The sequence below is a fragment of the Sinocyclocheilus grahami genome, unplaced genomic scaffold (assembly GCF_001515645.1).
Source record: "Sinocyclocheilus grahami isolate Dianchi unplaced genomic scaffold, SAMN03320097.WGS_v1.1 scaffold313.1, whole genome shotgun sequence".
NCBI classification, from domain to species: domain Eukaryota; kingdom Metazoa; phylum Chordata; class Actinopteri; order Cypriniformes; family Cyprinidae; genus Sinocyclocheilus; species Sinocyclocheilus grahami.
In genome coordinates, this window is record NW_015505492.1 from 321,667 (window position 1) to 348,049 (window position 26,383).

Below are 26,383 nucleotides of genomic sequence, written 5' to 3' on the forward strand. Positions count from 1 at the left end.
ATCTTATTGTGTTTTTTCTTAACTTTTTTTTTTGGTCAATATTTTAAAACATTTCAAAATACAAATACAAATAACCCAATAAATCAGCTGACACACTGCACATTTTCATGTACATTTTATTAATTTTAGACAATTTAAAAAGGCAATACAAAGTCTGTTTTTAAAAGGCTGTTTCATATTAAATGCTAATATGATGAAAATGAACATTTGCTCCCAAATACACACCCTATCATTTGCCAATTATTAAGAAATTAAACACTGACCAGTAAGGACAAGGACACATTTAAAAATGAAGGAAGCTTTGGGTTATCACTGAAAACTGTTCCAAGGAGCAGCAAAACCAACATTTTGGTAACGGATATAAAAAAGCCTGAGATTGATCCTGCATTCTTTTCCCACTTGACCATTAATTTTGTCAAAATGGGTGGGGAAAAAAGTAACCATCTAGAAATTCTAGAAACAACAATGTGCGGCTGTGACTCTAAGGCTTAAAGTGTTTCCAATATGCAGCGCTTCAATAACACATGACCTGAAGAAAACATTACAAAATAGCTGTAATATTGATCGGTGTTTCCTGTCGAGACATTCCCGCTATGCTCTGAAACATGGCAAGGAGAGTGCATTAAAGGGACTTTGGCATTAAAGCTTTTCTAAAAGCCATGGGTATTTAAAAAAGGATGAAAAACTAGAAAAGACCAGAGGATTCTAAAGATGCGTATTGGTAAACACATGCATAAATGATATGACATTTATATTTGGATGTATAAAATGTAAACGTGAGGAGCTGAGGGGTTAAGTGATATACCTCAGGTCTGCGCAGATAAACAGACTCCGATATAGAGTCAGGTGAATAATACAACCATCTATGTGAAGGTGAGACCAGCCTCATGGTAAACTTTGAAGACTTTCTCAATGGCGTTGACGTAGGCCGCTGTCCTCAGGTCTAGCCCAAGGTTATACCTGTTGGCTGTGCGCATGATTTGCTAAAAGAGGAGAGATGAATTATGTGAACAAATGAAGCCTTCCTGAAACAGTATTTACATGACAGGGGCTCTTCATACATCAAACTAGCTTAAACACATAGTACGCTGCCTCCTGAGACAGCATTTTAATCCATCATACTCATACTACTTAAAGTGAATGTTGCTGTAAAATGAATCGTAATTATGCTGCCTCCAAAAATACCTAATTTTGGTCAAAATCTAGTGCAGCATTGCATGTGTCCTTTGCGGAGAAGCCAATATACACTATGATGACTAAGATGTACACTACAGGTCAAAAGTTTGGGATCAAAACGATTTTCAAAACGAAGTCTCTTATGCTCATCAAGGCTGCATTTATTTGATCAAAAATACATGAACAAATTTAATATTGTGAAATATTATTATGATGTAAAATTATTTATTCCTGTAATGCAAAGCTGAATTTTCAGCATCATTACTCCAGTCTTCAGTGTCACATGATCCTTCAGAAATCATTCTAATATGCTGATTTATTATCAGTGCTGTTGTGCTGCTTAATATTTTTTTTGGAACCTGTGATACTTTTTTCAGGATTCTTTGATGAATAAAAAGGTAAAAAGAAGAGCATTTATTTAAAATAGAAATCTTTTCTAACAATACACACAACAGTTCAAAAGTTTGGGGTCAGTACATTTTTATTCTTTCTTTTTTTGAAAGAAATTAAAACTTTTATTCAGCAAGGATGTGTTAAATTGTTAAGAACTGATAGCAAAGATTTATATTGTTAGAAAAGATTTATATTTTGAATAAATGCTGTTCTTTTTAACTTTTTATTCATCAAAAGAATCCTGAAAAAAGTATTGCAGTTTCCAAAAGAAATATTTGTTGCCAACATTGATGATTCTAATAATAAATCAGCATATTAGAATGATTTCTTAAGGATCATGTGACACTTCATACTGGAGTAATGGCTGATGGAAATTCAGCTTTGCAACACAGAAATAAATAATATTTTAAAGGATATTAAAATAGAAACCATTATTTTATATTGTAATAACATTTTGCAAGATTGCAGTTTTTTCTGTATTTTTGATCAAATAAATGCAGCTTTGATGAGCATCAGAGACTTCTTTAAAAACATCCCAAACTTTTGACCGGTAGTGTATATTGAAAAGCTTACTTTCTGTCTAATACTGAAAAATATCAATAAAGATAGCTTAATTAAACAGTGTAATAGACAATTTGACCCAACATACTGGACTGAGCAGACACTCTAGCTAATGGTTTCAATGATCCGCACATCTTTGGGTGTGGTGAATGATAATGGAAGAATCCATTAAATGGGCTGGATCTCATTTCCAGTTCAGAAACAAATAACTGACAGCAACAATAACACATGAACAAAAATGCTGTTCTCTGGTTACCAGATCCCAGTTTCACACAAAAGCTGTAGCTGGGTGTGTAACAAGTAGAGTATCTGTTTGTTTGCATGTTCAGAAGGGCACTGATGCAGTGTGACATTAAATGTTGATGGAGAGATGTTAGATGCCATCTAACACAACTGTGAGCAGGGATAGTAATAATTAATCGGCTATTGATTTATTGTTATTAATCATAATCTATATGTCTACCAGGGTCTGACGTCATTACTAAGACTGGTGCATTTGCATTTAACATGAATTATTATTTGACTATAATAATAATAATAAAAAATTAAAATAAAATTATATTTGAAATAAAGATCGACAAAACATATTAATAACAAGAATAATTACTACTACTACTACTACTACAAATAATAATAATAATTAACAATGCTAATACAGTAACTAAAAACTAAAAATATAAAATAGATTAAAAATATAAAAATGACATAAGAATACATGTTATTATATATATATATTAAAAATATATATTTTCAAAATATATATACAGCAGCAAATATAAAAAAGGCATAATGTATATTTGTATATAATTATATAAATAAATTGAAAAGATTATTATATATTTACAGTATATATCTACTTACTCTGGCTGATCGCTCCATTGTGTAAGCCAATCCAGAATGCACAATGTCCTTTTCAGAAGCTCCCTACCAGATGAGCAAAACAAGCGTATAAAACTCCAGCAGTCTAATTTAAAACTATTGTTAAAAATGCAAATGATATGTGCAGAGAGCTTCTGCGTTTATACTCACAGAAATCCTCTCTTGAAATTCAGATGTGGGAACAACAGGTATGGCTCCACCATGTTTCCCAAACTTCCTTTCCAGACTCTCCTGGACAGACACTGCCAAACAACACAGCAGATCCCCATTAGCAATGAGCAAACGGACACATGGATTTAAGATAGTAATGGTCAAATGCTAATCTTCCCAAAACAATGCTTATTCTCTCTTACAACTTTTCTGAGGCCCAAATCTGTGATTTAGTTAAATATTTTATAAAGGGTGCAATAAAGTATGGTCATGTGTTTTAGTGTATGAATATGCTCAAATGAACGCTATACCATTCAACATAGATTTGCCCCTGTTTCTGTCTGTTTTCACCATGTGATTATCAGTGAAGTGAGGTCATTTCAGGCCAGTCAGATGAAAGGCAGGACAGAGCACACATTTGTGTTTTTGTGTATACATGCAAGCATGCCTGGATACTCTCAAGGGGACACCAATCCCACTATATTTGCTTGTGGGAGCAGAATAAACCAAGTGAACAAAAACACCACACGACCTATTCTAGCCCGCCTGAACAACAACATAATCTAGAGCAATTAGAAAATGGAAAACAAGCCCATCCAGAGAGCTAAATCAGCAGAACAACAAGACTGGGAATTGATTTGCAAACAATCACACCATTGGTAGGGAGATTTCTATCAGCAAACACTTCAAGTATGTTGACTATGTATGTTTTCTGGACAAATTTTTGACTTACTAAGGAGATGGTAGTTTGAGTCCCTTTCGTATTTGAAGGTCAGTCTGCCATAACTGACATGGTTTAGGTTCTTCAGCCACTCAAAGTAGGAGACCGTCACACCTCCAGCATTCAGGTACATGTCCTATATATGCATAATTATTTATTTATTTTTAGTATCCTATTGGCATCAAATGCTATTTTTAAGGCAAGATCAAAGTAGTTTAAAAAAGGGGGAAAAAAAACTCAAATTTCATTACAATAATACAATAAAACCTACATAAAAATCTCCTGTAAATAAAATCTAAATAAAGGTAAATTGATTAAATAAGATCAAATCACCTGTATATACACACACATATATATATATATATATATATATATATAATATTTAGGACCATGTGATATTTCAGTTTTTCTTTTTTAATAAATCTGCAAAAATGTCAACAATTCTGTGTTTTTCTGTCAATATGGGGTGCTGTGTGTACATTAATGAGGAAAAAAATTAACTTAAATGATTTTAGCAAATGACTGCAATATAACAGAGTGAAAAATTTAAGGGGGTCTGAATACTTTCCGTACCCACTGTATATATAAAAAAGTATTACAGGCTGGTCAATTTTGATTTAATATTAAAATAACATTTAGGATTGGAAAACGTACAGGGATCACCATGATATTCCTCTCTAGGAATATCTTGTCAGCTTCAGGGGTGGTGGGACCGTTAGCTCCTTCAGCAATGATCTGTGAAAATAATATGTGTTACTCATTTTTCTTTAATATTCTCATTGCAGCTTCTCTGGAGTGGCATAATACAATTAATAACTCATCTACATTAAAATGACTATTGTTATGGTTGACTCTGTGTTGACCTCTAACCTTGGCCTTGATGTTGTTGGCATTTTTATTTGTAAGTTGTTTTTCACTTGCAGCAGGGATCAGGATATCACACTCAGCTTCCAAGATGCTGCCTTCATAGGGGGTGGCATTTGGAAAGCCAACAATAGTGCCATTGGCCTGGAAAATGTGAGTATTTGATGTATTAATACATTTGGATTATAGAGTTGCATTTACTATATGTAGTACTGCTAATTGGCCACAAGGTGGCTACCTTACAGTGAATGTTCTAACACTGCACTGAAGCTTCAGCAAGAATGTCACTCTAAAGGAAATGAGCGATTGATACTCACCAGTTTATAGTCTTCCAGCTCTTTGGGATCAATGCCTTTAGGGTTCCAGATGCTTCCATCCAGCTCTCCGACACCCACACACTTTGCTCCGTTACGATGCAGATAACGCATGGAGTGCAGGCCCACATTACCAAAACCCTACCACAAAAATCAGGAGAACAGAATACATTAAATATTTTTATACTGACAGCGGAGCTGATGGATTTAGTGCATGAACATTGCTAAACATCTAAATACACTGCAAAACAAAGTCAGTATTTGTGTTAAAATGAAAATATCTAAACATCACTAAAACAAAATACACTTCAGAAGTTCAAGTTAAAGATTGAAGAGAACATAGCTTGAATTAACCTACATTTCCTTACCCTTCTGAGTCTCTGACAAATAGTCTAATCATAATCTAACTATATTTTTAGATTTATGCTTAAAACGGGGATAAATACCAATGGTACAAAAACTCAATTCAAGATATATTCAGTATAAAAAATACATTTAGTATCTTAAGGTATTTTACCTAACCCTAAGTGAATTTATTTGGTTTTAATTGTTTACACATATTTAGACAAGTGCACACACAAAAATTAATTAACTAAAAAAAATATATAAATAAAACAGCTCATTTCTACTTGTATTTAGCACCAGATGAATGAGTTAAACCATGTTTATGCTGCAAAAAAGCACAATATTAGTTCTTGGCATTGTCTTTGAAGACAAAAGGCACACTATTTCATTATTATTCCATTAAATATATCACATGAAAAATCCTTCATCCTGTCCCAATTACTTCTAAATTATTTTTATATTTACAATATATTTTTTATTTCTCTGACATTACAATGAAGTGTTGCAACACGTAGTAAAATGAATGAGTTTTTAATCATTTATGTCGGAAGTGTAATATTTGAAGGTCTTGCACGCTTTTAAGCATTCTTAATAAATATTGATTGGGCATTTAAAAGCACATTCTGAATATTTAAAGTCCTTAGATAAGCAAAGTCAGAATGGTCCATGTCAGCGTACACTAACTGCTGGAACAGAGTCGTGAGATAATGGACAACGTGCATGTAAGTTCCACCATGAAAGAAAACAGAAAATACAGTAGTACTTTTAGATCAATTTCATAAACTTGAAGTGTGGTTTAAGTTTTATTGACTTGCACAAACCTGAACGACAAATGTCTTGTCTCCAAACCCCGGGCTCAGGCCCAGCTGGCTCATGTAAGCAGTCTCATTGACAAAGTTTTCAATGCCATGGAAGACACCACGGCCAGTGGCAGATATACGCCCGTGGATTCCACCCTGGCTGATGGGCTTACCGGTAACACAGGCATAAGCATTGATATCCTGATAAAGAAGAATGATATTTTAGAATTAGAATTCTAAGCATTAGAAGAATGTTGTTTGCATTCAAACAGAATAACCTCAACTCTAATAATGATAATAATGAGGCACAAAGCTATGAGTTCTGTGTTATGACTATTATTCAGTATAAGGTCCTGTTGATGTTACAGCATATCTCTCATGCCCTTTCAATTATCACGCTACAGGGCAGCTCACAAATAGGACAGAACATCACGGCTACCTAGACAAAGCAAATGACTGCCATGGGAGGACAGACTGTATTGAAAGAGTCTGTCAGTAGAGGGTGCTTTTTTCTCTCGGTCCTATAAACACCATGCTCTTTGTCAGGGACAGTAAAGGCTCTGGGCACTGAGTCACCAGCACAGCCACAATCTGTTTGTTAATTCTTACAGATATCCTGTGTGCTTTTTCAACATAGCTAGAATATGTATAAAAGCTTAAGAAATCACTGCACCATTTCAAGGTAATGTATGCATCAAATACATTTTCTGTATGTGCTGTAGTTATCTAAAATATTATGCTATGAAATGGGGGAAACTAGATCTGGATTTCCTGAAGGAAGTGTTTGCAAGGCAGCAAAAGAGAGAGTATACTATTTACACAAAACCAGAGTAAGTATGTCTTGTTTACAGAAGCATCAACATGTAAGACATAAGCTATAAATAGTTAGATACATGGAAATGCATGGAAGACTAAATGAATCACCATTTGCTATGCAAAGTGATTTAAGAAAGAGGAAACTGCAAATATTACAACAACATCGTTGCTGCTAGATGCATTTTGAATGCTAAAAATAGATAAAACTACTATAGCGGAAATTACATACAAAACAGTATTATACTTTATATGTTAAGTGGTTTGGGTTAAATTAATTTCAGCAAAACTGTTGTAAACTATATGAACACTTGGTCAGGTTCCTCAACTTACATGATGGCCCATTGTGTTAGCATATGTGTCAGCAATCCAGGACATTTCCCTTTCTCCTGTGCTCATGTCCGGGGCTGGGACGTCAATGCCAGGCCCTGCCAAAGGAAACAGAAATGAGTGTGCTACTGATCCGCCCTTCCCATGGCCATGGCTCAGATATTTAACTTAAATATCTGGACACAATAATGGCAATCATAAAATACACTATACATACAATGTATTATGTGATAATTGTCACATTGTGGCAACTGTGTCACTGCACAATTTTATGAGAGAAGCTACAGTACAGTGTGGGAATCCTGCATGGACTCAAAAACACCACCTACTTCAGGAAAGTTGGTTCTGTTACAAGCTCTTTGCAGACTACTGTAATATGATATGAATACAGCTTATCTAGGCTTTTGGGCTACAGGTTAAATATCTTGTAATGTAGAAGTGGTGTCAATATCAGCCTGGCTGTTAATCTTAACTGTGCCATCTGATGAGAAGTATTACATTACAATTGTTAAGGAGTGTTATTGTGTTGCAGTTTAATCTGCCATAGAATTCCTGCTTCATTCTTGTCTAAATAGTAAAATATGCTTAACTGATGTCATTTGGGATCAACAAATATCAATTCTGCTGAACTTTTGCTGAACTCGGGAAAAGATTCATTTTGTGCCTGCTCATATCTCACCAATGAAGCCCTTTTTAGCTAACTCAATAGTAAACCTTCTTGTGATCTTCTCCAACTCTGTGTCCTGTGTAAGGAAAACAAAAAATGGCGGGACATCAGCGACTATAATGTGATTAACAATATGAAAGTATACATTAAGAAAGCAATGCTTGATCATTCGTTGTTCCAGCTGTAGACGGGGAGTCTGTCATCAGAACACTAAACTCAAGATTGCATGTTTAATTCACCAATGATTAATTACAAACAAACAAAGGACAGTCATAAAACCCTATAGGATTGTACTTTTAACTGAAAAATGAGTGTTTACTATTGTCATTTTGCATTATTGACACTATTTTCCTAATTAATGCTGTTCAGTTGCTTTGTCACAATCTGTATTGTTAAAAGCGCTATATAAATAAAGGTGACTTGACTTGACTTGACTTTGCATGTCAAGAAATAAACACCATTCTGAATCTGGTTGATTCTAGAGTTTCTGAACATCTGTCCAATTCAAGCAATCTTACTGTTTTTTCTAGAACAATGTCATAAAATCTTCAACATCATCTAAAGAGGATGGGCTCTAGAAAATGCAAATACATATCTAGACATTCTGCAGGAGCATTTATTATTAGAGGCAAAATATCTGAAGTTAATGTCTCTTACCATCTTCCAAAATTACTGTATATTTAGTCAGAGAATCTGAAGAAAACACTCACAGAGTAATTCTTTGGGTTAATTTTCACCCCCGCTTTAGCTCCTCCAAAAGGCACATCTGTGGAGAGCACAGTTCATGCGAATAATTAAACGTTCACACTAACAACCACAACCAAATAAATGTACACATAAGCAAACTTACCTACAACTGCACATTTGTATGTCATCAGTGAGGCGAGGGCTTTCACCTCATCCACTGACACCTCTGTGCTGTAACGGATACCTGGAGAAACAGAAGCAGTGTCCTCATCCATCAGACTGTAGGTCTATGCAAATAATGTCTGTAGCTCACTCAAGTCATTAAACAAGCATCAAAATAAATCACATGCATTATAGTCTTTGTTTTATGATGCTAAGACAGGATATTCTCTATCGATTAAAGCTTACAACACTACAACACTTTGATAACCTTTTTTATATTACTTGAGTTCTTATATAATTCAGGACATTTTAGGGTGTTTTAAAGCTCTTGGGAAAAAAGAATATATGACAGAATGAAAGCTGCCAAATATTTGTATGTCAGTTAAAATAGCATTGATGATCCGGGCAATATGCTGTTTAGTGTAGGAGGTCTGGAAAATTCAAATGCTCTAACGGCCTTGGGAAAAAAATAAAAAAATAGATCTACAGTTCTTAGAGGGGAAATTTTGTGTGGCAGGACAGGCAGTAAACCAACCATCGTGATGACTCACTCTCTCCACTGAAGTACAAGGGAAGAAAATCTAGGCAGGGCCCAAACTGGGTGTGGTTAAAGCCAGTGTGACTACCCCAAACTAAACATCTCTGTTTTCAATCGGCCTCAAAAGCGCTGCTTGAACCGCAGTGGCAAGTTCTTGAATTCATGGACGATGAGCTAATAATTCATTTCAAATTAAAGCGATAGTTCATACAAAAATTACATTTTTGTCATCATTTACTTACTCAACAGTTGATGTTAGGCATTCACTTCCATAGAATGGAAAAAGTACGATGGAATCCAATGGCTAGCCGCAACTGTTTGGTTACTAACATTCTCCAAAATATCTTTGACTGCTCTTAACTGAGCCTGTTTTTTTCTCTCTCTCCATTTCTGTCACCGATGGAGTTTTGGTTCCCTGCCACTGTTGCATTTGGCTTGCTTAGTTGGGACACTTAAATATCTGGCAATATTGTCGACTTGATTGCACAGATACTATTTGAACTGAACTGAGCTGGACGATGACATCACTGAATCAATGATGAACTGACTTTAACTTGAAAATTGAGTTTTTACTATCATTCTCTTGCATTATGGACACACTATTTTCCTGTTTAAAGCTGCTTTGACACAATCTATATTGTATAAAGTGCCATATAAATAAAGGTGACTTGACTTCTGCTCAAAAGAAGAAACTCATAAATTATATGAGTAAATTATAACATTTTGGGATGAACTATCCCTATAAAGAAGTAGTATCCTTTATGAGTTTATTGGTGATTAAGTGAGCAAGAAAACTCAAAAAGGTAGTTTCACTGGCTCTTCTGTATGCATATTGTGGAATTAGCATGTCTACTGTACATATTCAGGGAGTCCAACGTCTGCATTCTTTTACTTATTATACTGTATGCATGTTTTGCTGAATCTTCATTTATTGCATATTTAATCAAATAACAGAATAGGATTGCAGGTCATATTATTCTTTACCTAGTTTCCTTATATCTCCATAAAAGGAAATATAGTAAAAAAAAAAACCAGTAAAAAAAAACAGTACAGTATAAATTACAGCCACAAACGTTTTATTTCTATGGTAAAAAAAAAAAGCCAACTTTTGAGCTCCTCACCCATGTAAACTGGTTATGAGGTCTCTTTTACATTAGCTTAATAAGAAACTTCCCAGCACACAAGGGCCAAAAACACGATATCTTGTTATCCGGTTACTAGACCTCAAGGTAAAATCATTGATTAAGCTAATTTACAAACGTAACTGTTTAAAGTCTAGCCATCAAGTCAATGACTGTCTCACTGAAAGCTCCTCTTAAATCTACTCAATAGAAGATCAAGCAGTGTACATTATAAGATCTCTTTCAAAACTTTGCTGATCAGTTTAGCCTAACTCATCTGCTATTTAGACCACTTAAAATTGTGGTTAAAGTAAATGAGACGCAAGTTATTTTATTTGGTCATTCTATACACTGTAAAAAATGAGAGTGAATTTAACGGTAAAAGACTGTAAAAATGCTACAGTAAAATCCTGTAAAATGGTTAACGGTAAATTCCCCTACTATATACGGTGAAAAACTGTATTGGACATTACATGTATTGGACATTGATTTTACGGTAGTATACCATATTTGGAAGTGAAAAAAGACTGTATAATTTACAGTGAATAACCGTAAATTGACATTCCCAGAATTCCCTGCTTTACATTTCAAATGTGATGTTTTTTTGTTGAAATAACTATTTATTTTTAGTTTTTTCTTATCAGTTTTGTATATTAGTGTTGTGTGTTACACCTAATGTTGTTAATTAATGTTTATTGCATTATTTCAGTTTCATGTGTGTTACCATGATGGTGTTTAGTGTTTGTGTGAATGACACTGTGCACCTTCTATACATGTTATTATTTAAAAGCTGCTTATGATGGGCTTTTGTTCATCATGTGACTTTCTCATCACCACCTGCTTTTGGTGGTTATCAGTGTATTACAAAGGTACAAAACAGATTTTAGTACTTCAATAGGTTGGTATATAATACAATTTTATCATTTAATGAAATTACGGGATTTAACTGTAAATTTAAGTTAAAACTGTAAAACCTAAAACGTTGCTAGCATATTTTTTACGGGTAAAATTCTGGCAACCACAGCTGCCGTTTTTTTACCGTAAATTTTACAGAATTTTTTTTACAGTGTAGTTGAAGGTAAAGATCTTAGTTTCAAAAAGGGGGAAATAGTCTGAAAAAACTGACTGGATGGAGCTTCTATTCGAAGGAAACTGCAGAGAGATTGAACTGCCCTGAGAGATTCCACCTTCCTTCCTTAATAAAGCATTGCACAGTCAGTCCTGACGAAGCAAAATCTAATGGCCTAACAAACAACTCCAGAATAGGTCATGCTTGATAGAAACAGATCTTACACAAGCACATTCCAGTGATAATAAAGGAGTTCACAACTTCCCAAAAGTACACAAATATCTCTGTAAAGATAAAACTGTAATTTATATGATGGGGGGGGTAAGATACAAAAAGAACGCAGAACTACCCAATAAAATAAACATATGAACAGGACATGCAGCATTCCTGCTGAAAAACTGATCAAATGTAAACCTAAAATGGGGAAGCAATGCAGGATGTGTTTTTAATGATAAGCCTTTCCTCTCTCCTACATATTATAAAATATTAAATGCAATGCATATTGTGTATGTAATGTATAGATGGTTTTATGATGTTGGAAAACCCATTTCAAGCTGTAATTTGGAATGTGCACCTGGATTCCAGCTGGTCTATGTTGGTCATTCGCTTGTATAACATCTTGTACCAGAAACAAACCAAAAACCAAATGGTCTTCAAACCAGCTTAAGCTGGTCAAACTATGTTTTAATGTTCTAAGATGGACACAAGCTGGTCATTTTGCTGCAACAAACCAGCAAGTGACCATCTCACCTTATGTACACATTAGACCAGCTAAATAAATGAAACCAGTTTATTCCGATATAACACCTATTTATTAGCCGCTTTATTTATTCCCAGCTACAGTACACTGAATATTGATTTCATTATTGTGCCGCTTGAAACGCTTGCACGCAAACAGTCGAGATATAAATGGAACAGTCGCTGCTGCGCAACCGCGACTCAGGATTTTGTTCCAAATTCATGGCACGCAAGGCCTTATTTATAACTCTCTTGACAAATTACAAAGCTAATGCGTGTAAATGAATGTGTTGGACACACGCAGAATCACGTCATAACAATGCAAAACATCTGAAGATGCTTCGACAGGTAAGCGATATGTGTCTTTAGTTTACATGTTTTCTTTCGAGAGCGCGTCTGCTTCCTATTAACTCCGGTGTAAATCACGCATGAACTTGCCTCCTTTACACGGTGTCCTGTGCTGGCTGTGCTGAGCTCGGTAGCCCTCGATCATCTCCCACTCCCCGTTGTCTCTCTTGATGGGGAACGACACGGACAGGACGTGGTTGCAGGGCTTGATGATCTTGAGGATCCCCCGCACTCGGTGCCGCTTCTGCTCGGGCGTTTCTCTCGTCTTGAGATCATGCACGAGTTTGTCCGGAGTGTCGCTGCTGCGCAACCGCGACTCAGGATTTTGTTCCAAATTCATGGCACGCAAGGCCTTATTTATAACCCTCTTGACAAATTACAAAGCTAATGCGTGTAAATGAATGTGTTGGACACACGCAGAATCACGTCATAACAATGCAAAACATCTGAAGATGCTTCGACAGGTAAGCGATATGTGTCTTTAGTTTACATGTTTTCTTTCGAGAGCGCGTCTGCTTCCTATTAACTCCGGTGTAAATCACGCATGAACTTGCCTCCTTTACACGGTGTCCTGTGCTGGCTGTGCTGAGCTCGGTAGCCCTCGATCATCTCCCACTCCCCGTTGTCTCTCTTGATGGGGAACGACACGGACAGGACGTGGTTGCAGGGCTTGATGATCTTGAGGATCCCCCGCACTCGGTGCCGCTTCTGCTCGGGCGTTTCTCTCGTCTTGAGATCATGCACGAGTTTGTCCTCCACGATAGAAGCTCCGCGGTCGAAGAAACCCTCGACCATCCTAAAGAAGTTAGGGTCATCGTCTTTCTCTCCCACGGCTTCGCTGTAACGGCGGACGCGCAGGAGATTCGCGGAAGTAGGCAAAGCGGAGTCGACGCATCCCGAGGCCAGCGCGCTTCTGGCGGCTGCGCGGGTGACGAGCTCCCCCAGATACCTATACATGATTTTGAATTAAAACACTAACTAACAGTATCTACAAAGAGAAAAAATTACGACAGTGTCAAAGCGTGGGACGGGTGAATAAACGGACACCAGGGCTCCTCCTTTTTCTTCTCCACCCTAAAGTGTCAGAGTGAGTACTGTTCGTAAGTTTTAAACGGCAGGCAGGCGGCGTGCCGTGGGTCTCCACCTCAAGCTGGGAGGCGCTCAAAGAGCAGGAACCCGTAAGCAAACACTGCGCTTTGAACTTATGGAAAAAGTATTGAAACAATATGTACAAGTATAAAGTTGCTGCTGTCCATGAAATAAACGTAATACCTCTTTAAAATGTTTTTAATTTTTTTGGGGAAATGTTCTTTGAAGTACTGGACTGTATAAGTGTCACGACCAGAATGGGGGGTTGGGGGGAGGTTAAGAAATAGTGTAACAGATTTCTTTCTTTTTTTATAGCAAGGAATGCCACCTGAAAAAGGTTTTCAAAACAGACTGATGCCTTTAACATAATTAACCTACTTTTTTGAAAGTATTGTTGTCTAAGGATGTGCTATTATAGAGAATTTGCTTTTTGAGCCGTGATTCCCCCTGGAATATTTTCTGTGTTTTAGCATTGCTATGATTTATGAGTAAAATAAGGTTAATAAAGTGTGCTCACATAAATTGTGCTCAGGGATGGACTGGGAGTAAAAAATGGCCCTGGATTTTCTCCCAAATAGGCCCGCCACAACTACAAACAGACGCTACTATCTCACTATATTACAGCAATCCTGTCGCATTTATGGCAAATAACATCACAAAACCCATGGTGACCCTGGTGACAAAAACAATGGAAACCATCAAAAAATGTAAATGATTTCCACTACAAATACCATTACAAATATTACAAACCATCAACCTTTAACCATTAAAACCATTAAAAAATGGTTTCCTGTAGTGTTTTGGGACATATTACATTAGGATTTAGTGGCTTTAACAAAAGCCATGAATAGAAGGTGACCAATTACCAGTAGAGACCAGCAGGCACCATTTCAGTTTCCATTAAAACCAATACAATTTTCATTATAACCAGTAAAACCATTACAAATTATGTGATGCTTTCTATTTTTTTTCCAACAGAGGATTGAAATAAATGTATTATTGTATGAACTAAAATACTTGAAATCTACATAAAAAGAGGAGAATGCAAAATGTATATGCTTAATGTTACGTTAAGCAGACTTTCAAGTTACAGTCATATCTTGAATGTGAATTTTTAAGTTGCTATAGAAGGACTACAACATTTTTCCAATTCGTCATAACTCTACTTTGTTAATTGTGCTTATCTAGTAATTTGTTAGAAGCCAAACAAACACACAGCAGATTCATTCATACTCAGTGCATATTAACAGTATTTAAATATAGTTATTTCTGTGATAAAGGGCAGGAGGTTTTTCTGTTTTCGCTTATCCAGGCTGTCATTTTCTTGCTCAACTGAGGTCATGTGAAGTCAGCAGAGGCCCTGCTGACTGTGATTAGTTAGTGTCAGGGTTATTGGCCTTTTCCAGCCCATGATGGATTAGCTTCATAACTCCAGTCTCATAAATCAGTTAAAGTGTCTGCTTCCTACCTGAGACCATACAGAAAAATTTACTAAATGAAGCAAGATCATTTTAGTTAAATGCTACTGAAAGTTCATTGTGCTTAATAGAAAAAAACTGAATGAACTGATTATATTAAGCATAACTCAAACACTTTTTTTTTGTGGGTAGAGCATGTGATTAGTTCAAGGATGGGCCAAATAACATTAAGAATATATGCTGCACACAGCAGCTTAGTATTAGTAATAGTCATATGTAATTATATAATTAGTTACCTAGCTCACAATTAACTGCAAGAGATTAAGGTGAAGTTTATGCAATTTAGTTAAGTCTTGGCTACAGAAGGTATTTGAGCGGATTTATACATTGATTTATACATGGATTTATACTGATTTTTATTCTCTTTTTGTGGACTCAAATTAATAATTATTTTTAACTTGAATGTTTAAAGCAATCATTTTCCTCAATGGTTTGTTACCTTAACTCGTTGGGTCTTACAGTGTAGTATTAGCACTAGCAGTTGTTCAGTGTAGTATGTTCAGTAAATCCAGATGTCCTCCTTTATTTCACCTGCGGTTACAGTGACATGAGGAGTTATGTCATATCTTCTTTGTGTCTGCTGTAATTTGTTCCTGCCTGAAATACATCCTGCTCTGGAGATCAGCTCTTGCAGGGCCTCTTTGATTGTTTTCCAGGGAAGAATTTGTGCTTGTTTTTTGCAGTCTTAATGTGTACATGCTCCATTGCCTCTGAGGATCATATATGTGGAGAAGGCAATGGATTCCTTTTTTTCATATATAGTAAAAGTGTCCATGATCAAGACAAATAAATTGTTTAAAACACATGTGCCATATGTTCATATGTTTGTATTCATGTTTGTTTCACATGGTTTCCTTTCACCTTGAATGCACGTGAGAATCAGCTAAAGCAAGAAAAAAAAGCAAGTCTTTTTTCAGTCTTTTTTCTTCTTTTTAGTATACCACCCCTCCATCTCCGTCTACAAATTCTGCCTGCAATAAATCACACTGGTTTGAAAGAAGCCTGTACTGCTCTGTTATTGGCTCATGTGGTGCCTACACCCAGTATCTGGTTGGTGAATTTCTGGAGAGTCACTCATTAAACTGCTGTTTTTGTTCTTTTCCTAAGTGAAAACAACTGATCTGAGGAATGCACACTTGCACAGACACATTAAAATCCTCTCAGTTATTCCCACCAGCTGTGGAGGTTTTTAGTAGATTCATGCTTTTCTTTCTCAATGAACTTGCTTGGAATTTTCCTTTACTGTAATTTAGCATTTTCAGCTGTGTGGCTTTTGATAATATTTAATAGAATAGCTGAATAGCCAGTGTAATTTTATTATTTATATATTCTGATAATATTATTAGCATTTTTGAATTGGCTTTTATTTTTATACATTCACTTTTCATTTTACTTTTTATGTTAGTAATTCTGTTATGCGTTTTGTCATTTTTATTTTATTTTTTATTTTAATATTTCTATTTAGCTTTAATTTTATTTCAGTTTGAGTAATTTTTGTACTTCAGCCTAAACTTATTTTATTAAATTTTTTTAACTAATATTTATGTTTTATTTCAGCTTTATTTCAATTAATTAAAATATTTTTTAATAGTTTTAGTTTAAGTTTTAGTTAAAGGGGTCATATGATGCTGCTAAAAAGAACATTATTTTGTGTATTTGGTGTAATGAAATGTGTTTATGCAGTTTAAAAACACATTATTTTCCACATACTGTACATTATTGTTTCTCCTCTATGCCCCGCCTTTCTGAAACAAGTCGTTTTTACAAAGCTCATCGGTCTGAAAAAGCGAGGTGTGCTCTGATTGGCCAGCTATCCAGTGCGTTATGATTGGCCGAATATCTCAAGCGTGTGACGGAAATGTTACGCCCCTCACATACTGTGATGATGCCCTGTCAGGCCGGAGCGATGATTCAAAAACATGAAAACCCATTATAAACGAGGCATTCGTTGCATCCAGTGGGGACATAATTATGGATTATAATGACTTCTTCTTTTGTCTTTGTGGAAGAAAATCACGAGTGTGCGTAAATAATGACAGAATTGTAATTTGTGGCTGAACTATGCCTTTAAAGGATTAGTTCACTTCCAGAACAAAAATGTCCTGATAATTTACTCACCACCGTGCCATCCAAGATCTTCATGTCTTTCTTTCTTCAGTCGCAAAGAAATGAAGGTTTTTTGAGGAAAACAATCCAGGATTTTTCTCCATATAATGGATTTATATGGTTCCCGATGGTCTGAACCGCAGTTTCAATGCAGCTTCAAAGGACACATGATCCCAGCCGAGGAATAAGGGTCTTTATCTAGCTAAACAAACTGTAATTTTCTTAAAAACTAAAATTCATTTACTTTTTAACCACAAATGCTTGTCTTGCACTAGCCCAACCTCACACATTACGTAATCACGTTGGAAAGGTCACATGTGACGTGGGCAGAAGTACCGACCCAGTGTTTACAAAGCAAACATGCAAAGAAAGTCAAACGCCCTTTACAAAAAAAAAAAGTAAAACAATGATGTTGGACGATTTTGAAGTTGGAGAAGAAAATGAGATGGAGTTTTTCACCCTACCCTAAGTACACAGACGAAGAACTAACCGTGCATGACATTTCCAACGTGACTACATAATGTGTCAATTCGCGCATGTGCATCACAGAGCTAGTGCAAGACGAGCATTTGTGGTTAAAAAAAGTATATAAATGATGACTGTTTCGCTAGATAATCCCTTATTCCTTGGCTGGGATTGTGTAGAGCCCATTGAAACTGCAGTTTGGAATTTCAAATCGTTGGGAACCATAGAAGTCCACAATATGGAGAAACATCCTGGAATGTTTTTCTCCAAAAACTTTACGACTGAAGAAAAAAAAATTATTTGCGACTGAAGAAAGAAAGACATGAACATCTTGGATGACATGGAGATGAGTAAATTTATCAGGAATTTTTTATTCTGAAAGTGAACCAATCCTTTAATCATTTTGTGGACTTTTGTCTATGTTTTAACTAACAGTATGCATTTCTATTTTCTTACAGATGGCCACTTTAATCTATCTGCAAATATAGTAGAAGCCCTGGCAATCTCATGACTGGGCCAATATCAGTGCAACTTCTAAGGACAGGAAAATGGCACACAAACCAAAGATTCATGTCTTTTTGGGTGCCCCATGTCCCCAAGCACTCGCTGAAGATGTGCAGGAGAGAGCAGCCCCACCCTGGAAGACAATAGACAGTTTGGAATTTCAAATCGTTGGGAACCATAGAAGTCCACAATATGGAGAAACATCCTGGAATGTTTTTCTCCAAAAACTTTACGACTGAAGAAAAAAAAATTATTTGCGACTGAAGAAAGAAAGACATGAACATCTTGGATGACATGGAGATGAGTAAATTTATCAGGAATTTTTTATTCTGAAAGTGAACCAATCCTTTAATCATTTTGTGGACTTTTGTCTATGTTTTAACTAACAGTATGCATTTCTATTTTCTTACAGATGGCCACTTTAATCTATCTGCAAATATAGTAGAAGCCCTGGCAATCTCATGACTGGGCCAATATCAGTGTTCTAAGGACAGGAAAATGGCACACAAACCAAAGATTCATGTCTTTTTGGGTGCCCCATGTCCCCAAGCACTCGCTGAAGATGTGCAGGAGAGAGCAGCCCCACCCTGGAAGACAATAGACCTCACTTGGAGTCAAGGCAAGTTGATTCCCAAAGACATCATTAGAGAAGCCCAAACAGATGAGTGTGTTGTGATGGTTAGTGGTAGAATGCAAACTGCTGTTACCTCTGACAGAGTATCTGAGAATACTGAGGACAAAACGGAAACATCACAGGATGACGGCACTCCATCGGGCAGCCAGTGCTCTCAGTCAAAGGCAGAGTCTGTTGAAGAAGATGAATTGTGTCCTGTATTAGTGACAGAATACCTAGATAGTTGCTTCTGCTCGCATAGTTTGAGTAGACAAGGCAGAGATGGAAGGCCTACATCACCTGTTTCCACAGAGACTGAATATCTGAGTACATGGACAAAGTCCCAAGCCTTGCTTCTTCGAGGTAGAGTGGCCCAATGTCCAACTTCTGACTTTCCTGATGACTTTCTTCTTGGTTCTCCACACACCCCTCCCAAACAAACGCCCTCATCATCTATAAGTTCCCCAGAATTGTACAGTCCTGTGGTCAGCCCTGAAGAGAGGGGCTTGGGGGGAACCTTGCAAAGCTCAGAAGAGTGGCATAATGAGAGTCTAAGTCAAAGACAGCAGGAGAGAGGGGTGATTCTGGAAATCACAACTGACGGTATCCTCTGCTCTCAAGGTAATGCTATGGCTGAAAAACCTGTGGGTCATGAGGAAGTTGGGTTTAATATTGACTCACCATCTACAATTGCACAAACTTCACTTAGTCCCACTACTTCTAAAAGGATGAAGTTGTCTCAGACTGTAAGTAAAACTAAAGAAACAAAGCAGAGGGCAAGAACAATTGCTGCCCCCCTCTGTGGCCTTACAACCCTGCTGGCCAGGTGTAAGACTCATGGTGTACGATACAACATCTTGGTTGCTGTGGTGCATCCATGCCACTTAAAAGAAGTCAAAGTGAAAACTGGAGCTTCGGCTGGAACCAGTGTACCTTTAGCAACACTGATTGTTACAGACCAATCAGACGTGGAGATGAAGGTGGTGTTATGGAGGACAGCGGCTTTCTGGGCTCTGACATTTTTTCCAGGAGAAATTCTGCTCATTACAGGTGAAACCACTGAGACCTCCTCCTTTAGATCTATGAATTAACACTTTTTATATTGTATCGTTGCCAAGTGTCCAAACAAAGTCTGATTTTATGTTAATTCATAAAACGTGTAAGATGTTAAACACTGTGCAATCTCTCATTTAATACAGTTGCTTCAAGAATAAATCAGAATTCATGTTTATTGACCAATTAAGTTATGATTTAACTTGGTTGTTTACTCACGTTTTTTGAACTTTATTAATAAAGAATACTCAAAAAATGTGTCATGATTTCCACAAAAATATTAAGCAGGCAACTGTTTTCAACATAATGTATAATAAAACTTATTTAGACTACACCATCTATTTAAAAATCCTGATTTTAAGGTCATGCATTATGTTACTTTCAAACAGTAGTGTTTACTGTTTTTGTAGGAATGTATTTTTAAGCATGCATTTGAATGAATCTTTGTGCATTAACAGAATGGGTGTGAACATAGGAAATGTACAACTAAGCAAGAATACAAGAATATCAGGATGATCCTCTAAAATCATGACCTGTCAGTCCAACAAACGGTGAATCACCAGCTCGTTCAACCTATATATCCAGAAAAAACGTGATAGACTACACCATCTATTTAAAAATCCTGATTTTAAGGTCATGCATGTTACTTTCAAACAGTAGTGTTTACTGTTTTTGTAGGAATGTATTTTTAAGCATGCATTTGAATGAATCTTTGTGCATTAACAGAATGGGTGTGAACATAGGAAATGTACAACTAAGCAAGAATACAAGAATATCAGGATGATCCTCTAAAATCATGACCTGTCAGTCCAACAAACGGTGAATCACCAGCTCGTTCAACCTATATATCCAGAAAAACCGTGAATCATCTTAAAATAAAGTGGTCAAAATGGATGTGTGGTTGAAAGAAAACACCGGTGAGATATGCACTCTAATGAAATGTCCTGATGCTTCACTCACAGTTGTCTTTCTGTCTTTGCTTTGGCAGATGTGACAGTGCACATAGACAAGTGGAAAACTGAGACTGTCCTGCAGTCGTCCTTCACCAGTAAGCTGCTGAATTTGGGACAGGTCACAAGGGAACGTATTCCACCTGATAACACAAACATAATTACTACTGAGGCTTAACCTAAGCATTTTGCCAAGTTAAAGGTATAGATGTCATATTGCAATGTCTGTTTACATTTACATTTTGTAAACGGATTATGTTGTGTAATGTAACTATGTATTTGACATAGGTTATTCCCTTCTTATGTAATGTTAATCTTGTTTAGCCCCACAGAATTTGAACTGTCATACATTGAGAACGCTGTGCACTCATCTGTGTGAGAAGCGCCCCCTCTTGGTTTCTCTGCCTCCTCAGAAGCCTCAGGATTTGCACTCCATCCTCTTCATCCGCCTTGGAGCTTTACGTCCTGACACATTGGTTCACGCTCTGCTTAGGGTTAAACACTGGAAGTTAATCACAGGTATAAAACTGCATTATAATCCACTGTTTCAGATGATATAGCGATGTCATAACAATTAAAGTAGCACCGGTTTCAGTTACCCAGGTGAGCGTTCTGATAGACCGCTAGACGACACCGTTGACCAATCAGAATCGAGTATTCCGGAGAGACATTTAATAAATTGGTTTACATGTGCCTTGTACTTCACATTCACTTCACATACTAAACAATCAAATCTCAAAGGCAACTAGAAAATCTTTTTTTGTGTTCATAATGCTGTTTTGCTTGATCTTAGCCTGGCGTGATGAAGCAGAGGGGACATCCAGAGTAGGAGGTGTACTAAAAGCTATTTTGAATGTGGAGCAAGGTGATGGTCTCCAAGGTGCTGTCGTACTTTGGGGAGCTGCTCTCTCTTGGTTGCAACGTTTGGAGAGGAACAAAGGTGTTTTATAATTCAGTGGTTCAACCAGAGGGCCGGGGCCCAGTAGGGGGCCTCAGCAACCTTACAGAGTTGCCGCAGGATGACTTAAATAATGTTTATTTAATATATTATTATATTATTTAATATTAAAATTAACAAATTGTTATTATTATTATATACATATTAATATAATAAAATGTTAAAAATTGTGTTTTGCAAATGCAAAATGCTATTTTTTTAAGAACATATAGTATTTAACTTCTGTAATCACAAAATTAATATATAAATACTTGCTTTTTGTGGCTTTCAATTGTTGTGTTGAACAACCACTGTAATAAAGCAATGAAGTTTGAGTGTTTTTTGATATTGTACATAATTTGTATTGCTAATGCATGTTACAGATGCTGTGTGGGAGTTCAGGTTGCTGCTAGTCAGACAAGATGTGACTTCAGGTTTGCTAGAGCTGCATTCTACTCCATGGAGCAGCTGTCAGCCTCTCTTTCCTGATGACAGTCGATGCAAGGAGTTTTACAACACTGTCCGCTCACAGAGGACTGCTAGCAGCTTTGAGATTGATCTCAGCACACTTCTGTCCCAGAAATACTCCGGTAGAACTATATGTTGATGCTAACAATGCATTTGTGTAGTATAATTAATCATGGTTACATTAAGACTCTCTTATTTACACACTCATTAGGTGATGTGGATCTGAGAGTTAAAATCACAGCGTTCCAGTTCCTGAGCAGTCCATCCCAGGAGGCCTCGCAGGTAATAAATGGCAACACGCCCTTGGAGACAATCTTGGACGTAGTCTCTGGTGACATCATATTTGCTGGATGTGGTCAGTGCTCTGCAGAACTGGAAACAGACGAGAACAGCATATACAGACCCTGCTACCCTTGTCTGTGTCTGTATGTGTGTGTATATATATATATACAGTATATACACACACACACACACACACACACACACAATTATTTCCTTTTATTTTTTTATTCTTTTGGTCACCAAGAGTGCTTTTATTTGATCAAGAATATAGTAAAACATTATTATTGTGAAATATTATAACAATTTAAATGCCTTCTATTTTTATATATTTTCAAATGCAATGTATTCTTGAGATGGCATTACTCCAGTCTTCAGTGTCACATGATCCTTCAGAAATCATTTCAATATGCTGATTTGTTGCTTATTTATTATCAATTATTATTAGTCCTCAATTATTAATAATGATTCTTATTATCAATAATGAAAACCATTTTTCCTGTTTTTTTTTTTAGGATTCTTTCATTAAAGGAAAGTTAAAAAGAAAAGCATTTATTTAAACTAGAAATATTTTGTAACATTATAAATGTCTTTACTGTCACCTTTGATCAACTTAATGTATACTTGTTGAATAAAAGTAATAATTTTCTTTTTTAATCTTACTGACCCCAAATGTTAGCGTATCATTGATTCCACAAAAATAATATATAACTATATTATATACAATAATATATAAAATAGCAGCAAACAATTATTCAAAAAATGATGGATAGATAATGTGCCACTAAAGACTGGAGTAATGGCTATTGAAAATTCAACACTATTACCAACATTATTTTAAGTAATAAATATTCATTTGAATTATTTTATGTGAGAAGAAATAGACTGCACTGGGTTTTGAGACACATGGAACTAGCACAGCATAAGAAACTGACTGCCAGGGACAAAGGTCAATTATACAGTTTAGTGGTCATTATTTACAAATATCAGTGAAATAAATAATTAGTTATATGTATAAATAAAAATGATATAATACAAATAAATATTTATATTGTTAAAACTGCATAAGTAAAGTGAAACTTTAGTTATCTAGATCTACTTTCTCAATATGACTTGTCTTTGTAGGCCAGTTGTTTTAACTGTGCGAGCTGGAGATGATCAAATCTGTGTGCAAGTTCCTCCTGCTCTAGTGCAGAGGATCCTCCTGAACACTCCCCCAGATAAGCTACATAAGACCATAGGTGAGGTACTTTCTTGTATTTGTATCATGATACTTTTACAGGATTTGTTTAAATATTGGTACTTTAAAAGTCATGTTTTGTGTGTGTGTGTGTGTGTGTGTGTCTTTAGCCCCAGCATCAGAGGTGAGGTGCATCCAGGTAGTAGCTAACAGGATTAGTTCCATATTGACCCCCATGAAGAACCCATTTCTCCTGACCGTCCGAAGCCATTTCCAGTGTGATGACAACAGCATTCCTGTCATTCAAAACTTCTTAATATTAGACTTTTCCTCCTGCTCTAGTGCAGAGGATCCTCCTGAACACTCCCCCAGATAAGCTACATAAGACCATAGGTGAGGTACTTTCTTGTATTTGTATAATGATACTTTTACAGGATTTGTTTAAATATTGGTACTTTAAAAGTCATGTTTTGTGTGTGTGTGTGTGTGTGTGTGTGTGTGTGTGTCTTTAGCCCCAGCATCAGAGGTGAGGTGCATCCAGGTAGTAGCTAACAGGATTAGTTCCATATTGACCCCCATGAAGAACACATTTCTCCTGACCGTCCGAAGCCATTTCCAGTGTGATGACAACAGCATTCCTGTCATTCAAAACTTCTTAATATTAGACTTCAGCTCACTAGAGTCGTGAAGAATATTTGTGTACATTTAAGATGATGCCATGTATTTTTATAGTCTATGATTAAACTGTCTTAAGGTCATATATCATGTCTAATTTTCACAGCACATGAGTATTTTTGCATCCTGGATATTCTTTAAAAATATGTATTTTTAGTGTTGCTTTGTCTATAATTTAAAATGTATTAAATACAAATTGTAAATTGTAAATAAAAATGTAGTGTCTACCATACGGTCCATAGTGGAAAAAAAAAATTCGGTGTTGTATTTTCTTATGCAACTTCTATATAAAATATTAATAAATTATATTTATACTTTCTAAAACAATCCTGTCTTTTGCATTGTCATAGTTATGAAATCAGATCATCAGATTTGCACAGTTCATAGTCTAACTTTGCTATAAGCTTTAATTATGGGATGATTCATTTTTTTATTAGCAGTTGAAATAAACTTATATTTGAGCGGAAGTTTTGAAGAACATGCAAATCATGACTGGTCTAAGAACCAATCAAAACTCTCCCATCACGCCACGTGATTGCGGAATTCCCCTTGAGTCGGGGCTTTCCAGCAGCAGCAGAGCAATCGATTCACAAACTTGTACGCTCGCTGAGTGTTGACTAAATATTTATTAAAGAAACTGGAACAGATTCGTTTGATGGATGGTGCATATTGTTGTTGTTTTTCAGGCGTTTGCTAAGATTTCTAGCAGTGGTTTAGTAAAGTCGACGTCTAATATAAACTATACGAGAATACGCAAACATCACGGTTGTCCAAGGTAAGTTTGATAAGTGCTCATGTAAGTTAGTAAAAACGAAATTATCATTATTACCGATCAGTTTTGAAACCAGTAATGTGGGTCTTTATATAGTAGAGAATGCTGCTCTGCTTTCTTGTTTAGAAATAATGACTCCGTTACTTAGTAGGTCACATAGAGAAATCTATTTTAAGCTTGTTTTGAAAACATTACAGAGATGCTGTACAATATGATGCTCCCTCGCGTGCAAACAGTATCACTGCATATTATTAATAAGAAAACCTAACGAAAATTTGAGCAATGTTCATTAATGTCAGTTATCTATAGTGTACAAGTTTGGTCCCTACTGCTGCTCGCGCGGGTATGTGGGAAATTCCCATCAAAAGTCAGTACTTTTTGGATCTGACTTACATGTGCAGGGGAATCACATGCCCATCGAACACCGTGTACTCACTCATCATTTCCATCATTTTCAACCTGACAGGAGTCCAGAGTCGCTTCGGATGACCCTTCAGAGCACAGAATGGCTGGAGCACTAAGGTACACTTTTATCCACTGTCTCACGCATCCTAGTGAGCTGTCTACCTGTGCTGCCTTTTTTTTTTTATTGGGCATCATTGACACATACAGACATACATTTAGTCCTGATTGGCAGCTCACTTAGTTATGAGACTGTGCACACTTGTAAATAAATGTACTCCAGAAGGTTTGGACGTGATTTACATGGAGCATCTAGACTTGTAATTAGTAAGTGAAACGGATTTGCGTGAGTTCTTCGTGTAAATCTGAGAGCCTTTTTCTCTGCATTTTATTTGTCAGGTAGGCTAAGTGTATGTCGTCTTGTGTGTAGGCCAGAAGACTGCTGTGGGGAAAAACTGGGGAAATTAAATTCATCTGTAGGGGTTTGCAGCTCAGTTGATGTTTTGATTCAGCATTACTGTATTAGAGCACCTTACCTCTCGGGTTTTTTGGAGTTCTGGGTTTTTCTCTGTGTGAAACGGTCTCAATAAGAGCTTCTCTTTCTTCTACATTACAGGATGGATGATACACAGTATCCCATGAAGTTTAACAATGAGGTGAGCCACATGTTGTCAGTATTACTGCTGTAGTTTGCTATCCTACAACAGATGTTTGATTTTGGGGGGGGGGGGGGGAC

The 26,383-nt window shown here is 36.3% G+C and overlaps 3 protein-coding genes across 5 annotated transcripts in view; 2 read left to right on the forward strand and 1 right to left on the reverse strand.

Moving 5' to 3' along the window:
- Positions 1-102: 102 nt before the first annotated feature.
- On the reverse strand, positions 103-13,832 carry LOC107601820 (glutamate dehydrogenase, mitochondrial). 2 transcript variants are annotated; one of them, XM_016294126.1, is made up of 13 exons: positions 13,231-13,832; positions 8,864-8,944; positions 8,724-8,779; positions 8,026-8,089; positions 7,350-7,444; positions 6,225-6,404; positions 5,062-5,199; positions 4,751-4,888; positions 4,535-4,615; positions 3,893-4,016; positions 3,160-3,251; positions 2,992-3,054; positions 103-983 (listed from the first exon to the last, which is right to left on the reverse strand). In XM_016294126.1, exons 1-13 carry the CDS (start codon positions 13,631-13,633, stop codon positions 864-866), a joined length of 1,635 nt encoding a protein of 544 aa, XP_016149612.1. In that variant the 5' UTR covers positions 13,634-13,832; the 3' UTR covers positions 103-863. The 2 variants fall into 2 exon arrangements, with proteins under 2 accessions (XP_016149612.1, XP_016149613.1); XM_016294127.1 differs by lacking the exon at positions 13,231-13,832 and adding an exon at positions 12,767-13,099.
- Positions 13,833-18,811: 4,979 nt separating this feature from the next.
- LOC107601821 (protein FAM35A-like) lies at positions 18,812-24,579 on the forward strand. The gene is made up of 9 exons (XM_016294129.1): positions 18,812-19,981; positions 20,973-21,080; positions 21,259-21,453; positions 21,728-21,874; positions 22,255-22,461; positions 22,551-22,621; positions 23,744-23,838; positions 24,171-24,191; positions 24,311-24,579. The coding sequence occupies exons 1-7, from the start codon at positions 18,817-18,819 to the stop codon at positions 23,774-23,776; spliced, it is 1,926 nt and encodes a 641-aa protein (XP_016149615.1). The 5' UTR covers positions 18,812-18,816; the 3' UTR covers positions 23,777-23,838; positions 24,171-24,191; positions 24,311-24,579.
- A 449-nt stretch (positions 24,580-25,028) lies between these two features.
- LOC107601822 (nuclear factor NF-kappa-B p100 subunit-like) overlaps positions 25,029-26,383 on the forward strand; it is an 11,168-nt gene continuing 9,813 nt past the window's right edge. Inside the window, exons 1-3 of one of the 2 annotated variants that reach the window (XM_016294130.1) lie at positions 25,029-25,248; positions 25,712-25,767; positions 26,264-26,303. In XM_016294130.1, coding sequence (XP_016149616.1) covers positions 25,751-25,767; positions 26,264-26,303 — 57 coding nt within the window. In that variant the 5' untranslated portion in view covers positions 25,029-25,248; positions 25,712-25,750. Of the gene's footprint in view, positions 25,249-25,711; positions 25,768-25,982; positions 26,047-26,263; positions 26,304-26,383 lie in introns of those variants that run through there. The other variant, XM_016294131.1, reaches the window with a different exon arrangement.

What these genes read in the sequence shown, in the direction of transcription:
- LOC107601820 (XM_016294126.1), bottom strand. Translation starts at nt 13,633, where the DNA reads ATGTATAGGTATCTGGGGGAGCTCGTCACCCGCGCAGCCGCCAGAAGC. An exon ending in CAGGACACCGTGTAAAGGAG is followed by an intron (nt 8,945 to 13,230) that starts GCAAGTTCATGC and finishes CTGTTTCTCCAG; the next exon opens with GTATCCGTTACAGCACAGAG. An exon ending in CCAACAACATCAAGGCCAAG is followed by an intron (nt 4,616 to 4,750) that starts GTTAGAGGTCAA and finishes TTATTTTCACAG; the next exon opens with ATCATTGCTGAAGGAGCTAA.
- LOC107601821 (XM_016294129.1), top strand. Translation starts at nt 18,817, where the DNA reads ATGGCACACAAACCAAAGATTCATGTCTTTTTGGGTGCCCCATGTCCC. An exon ending in ACGTTTGGAGAGGAACAAAG is followed by an intron (nt 21,875 to 22,254) that starts GTGTTTTATAAT and finishes TGCATGTTACAG; the next exon opens with ATGCTGTGTGGGAGTTCAGG. An exon ending in CATCCCAGGAGGCCTCGCAG is followed by an intron (nt 22,622 to 23,743) that starts GTAATAAATGGC and finishes TTGTCTTTGTAG; the next exon opens with GCCAGTTGTTTTAACTGTGC.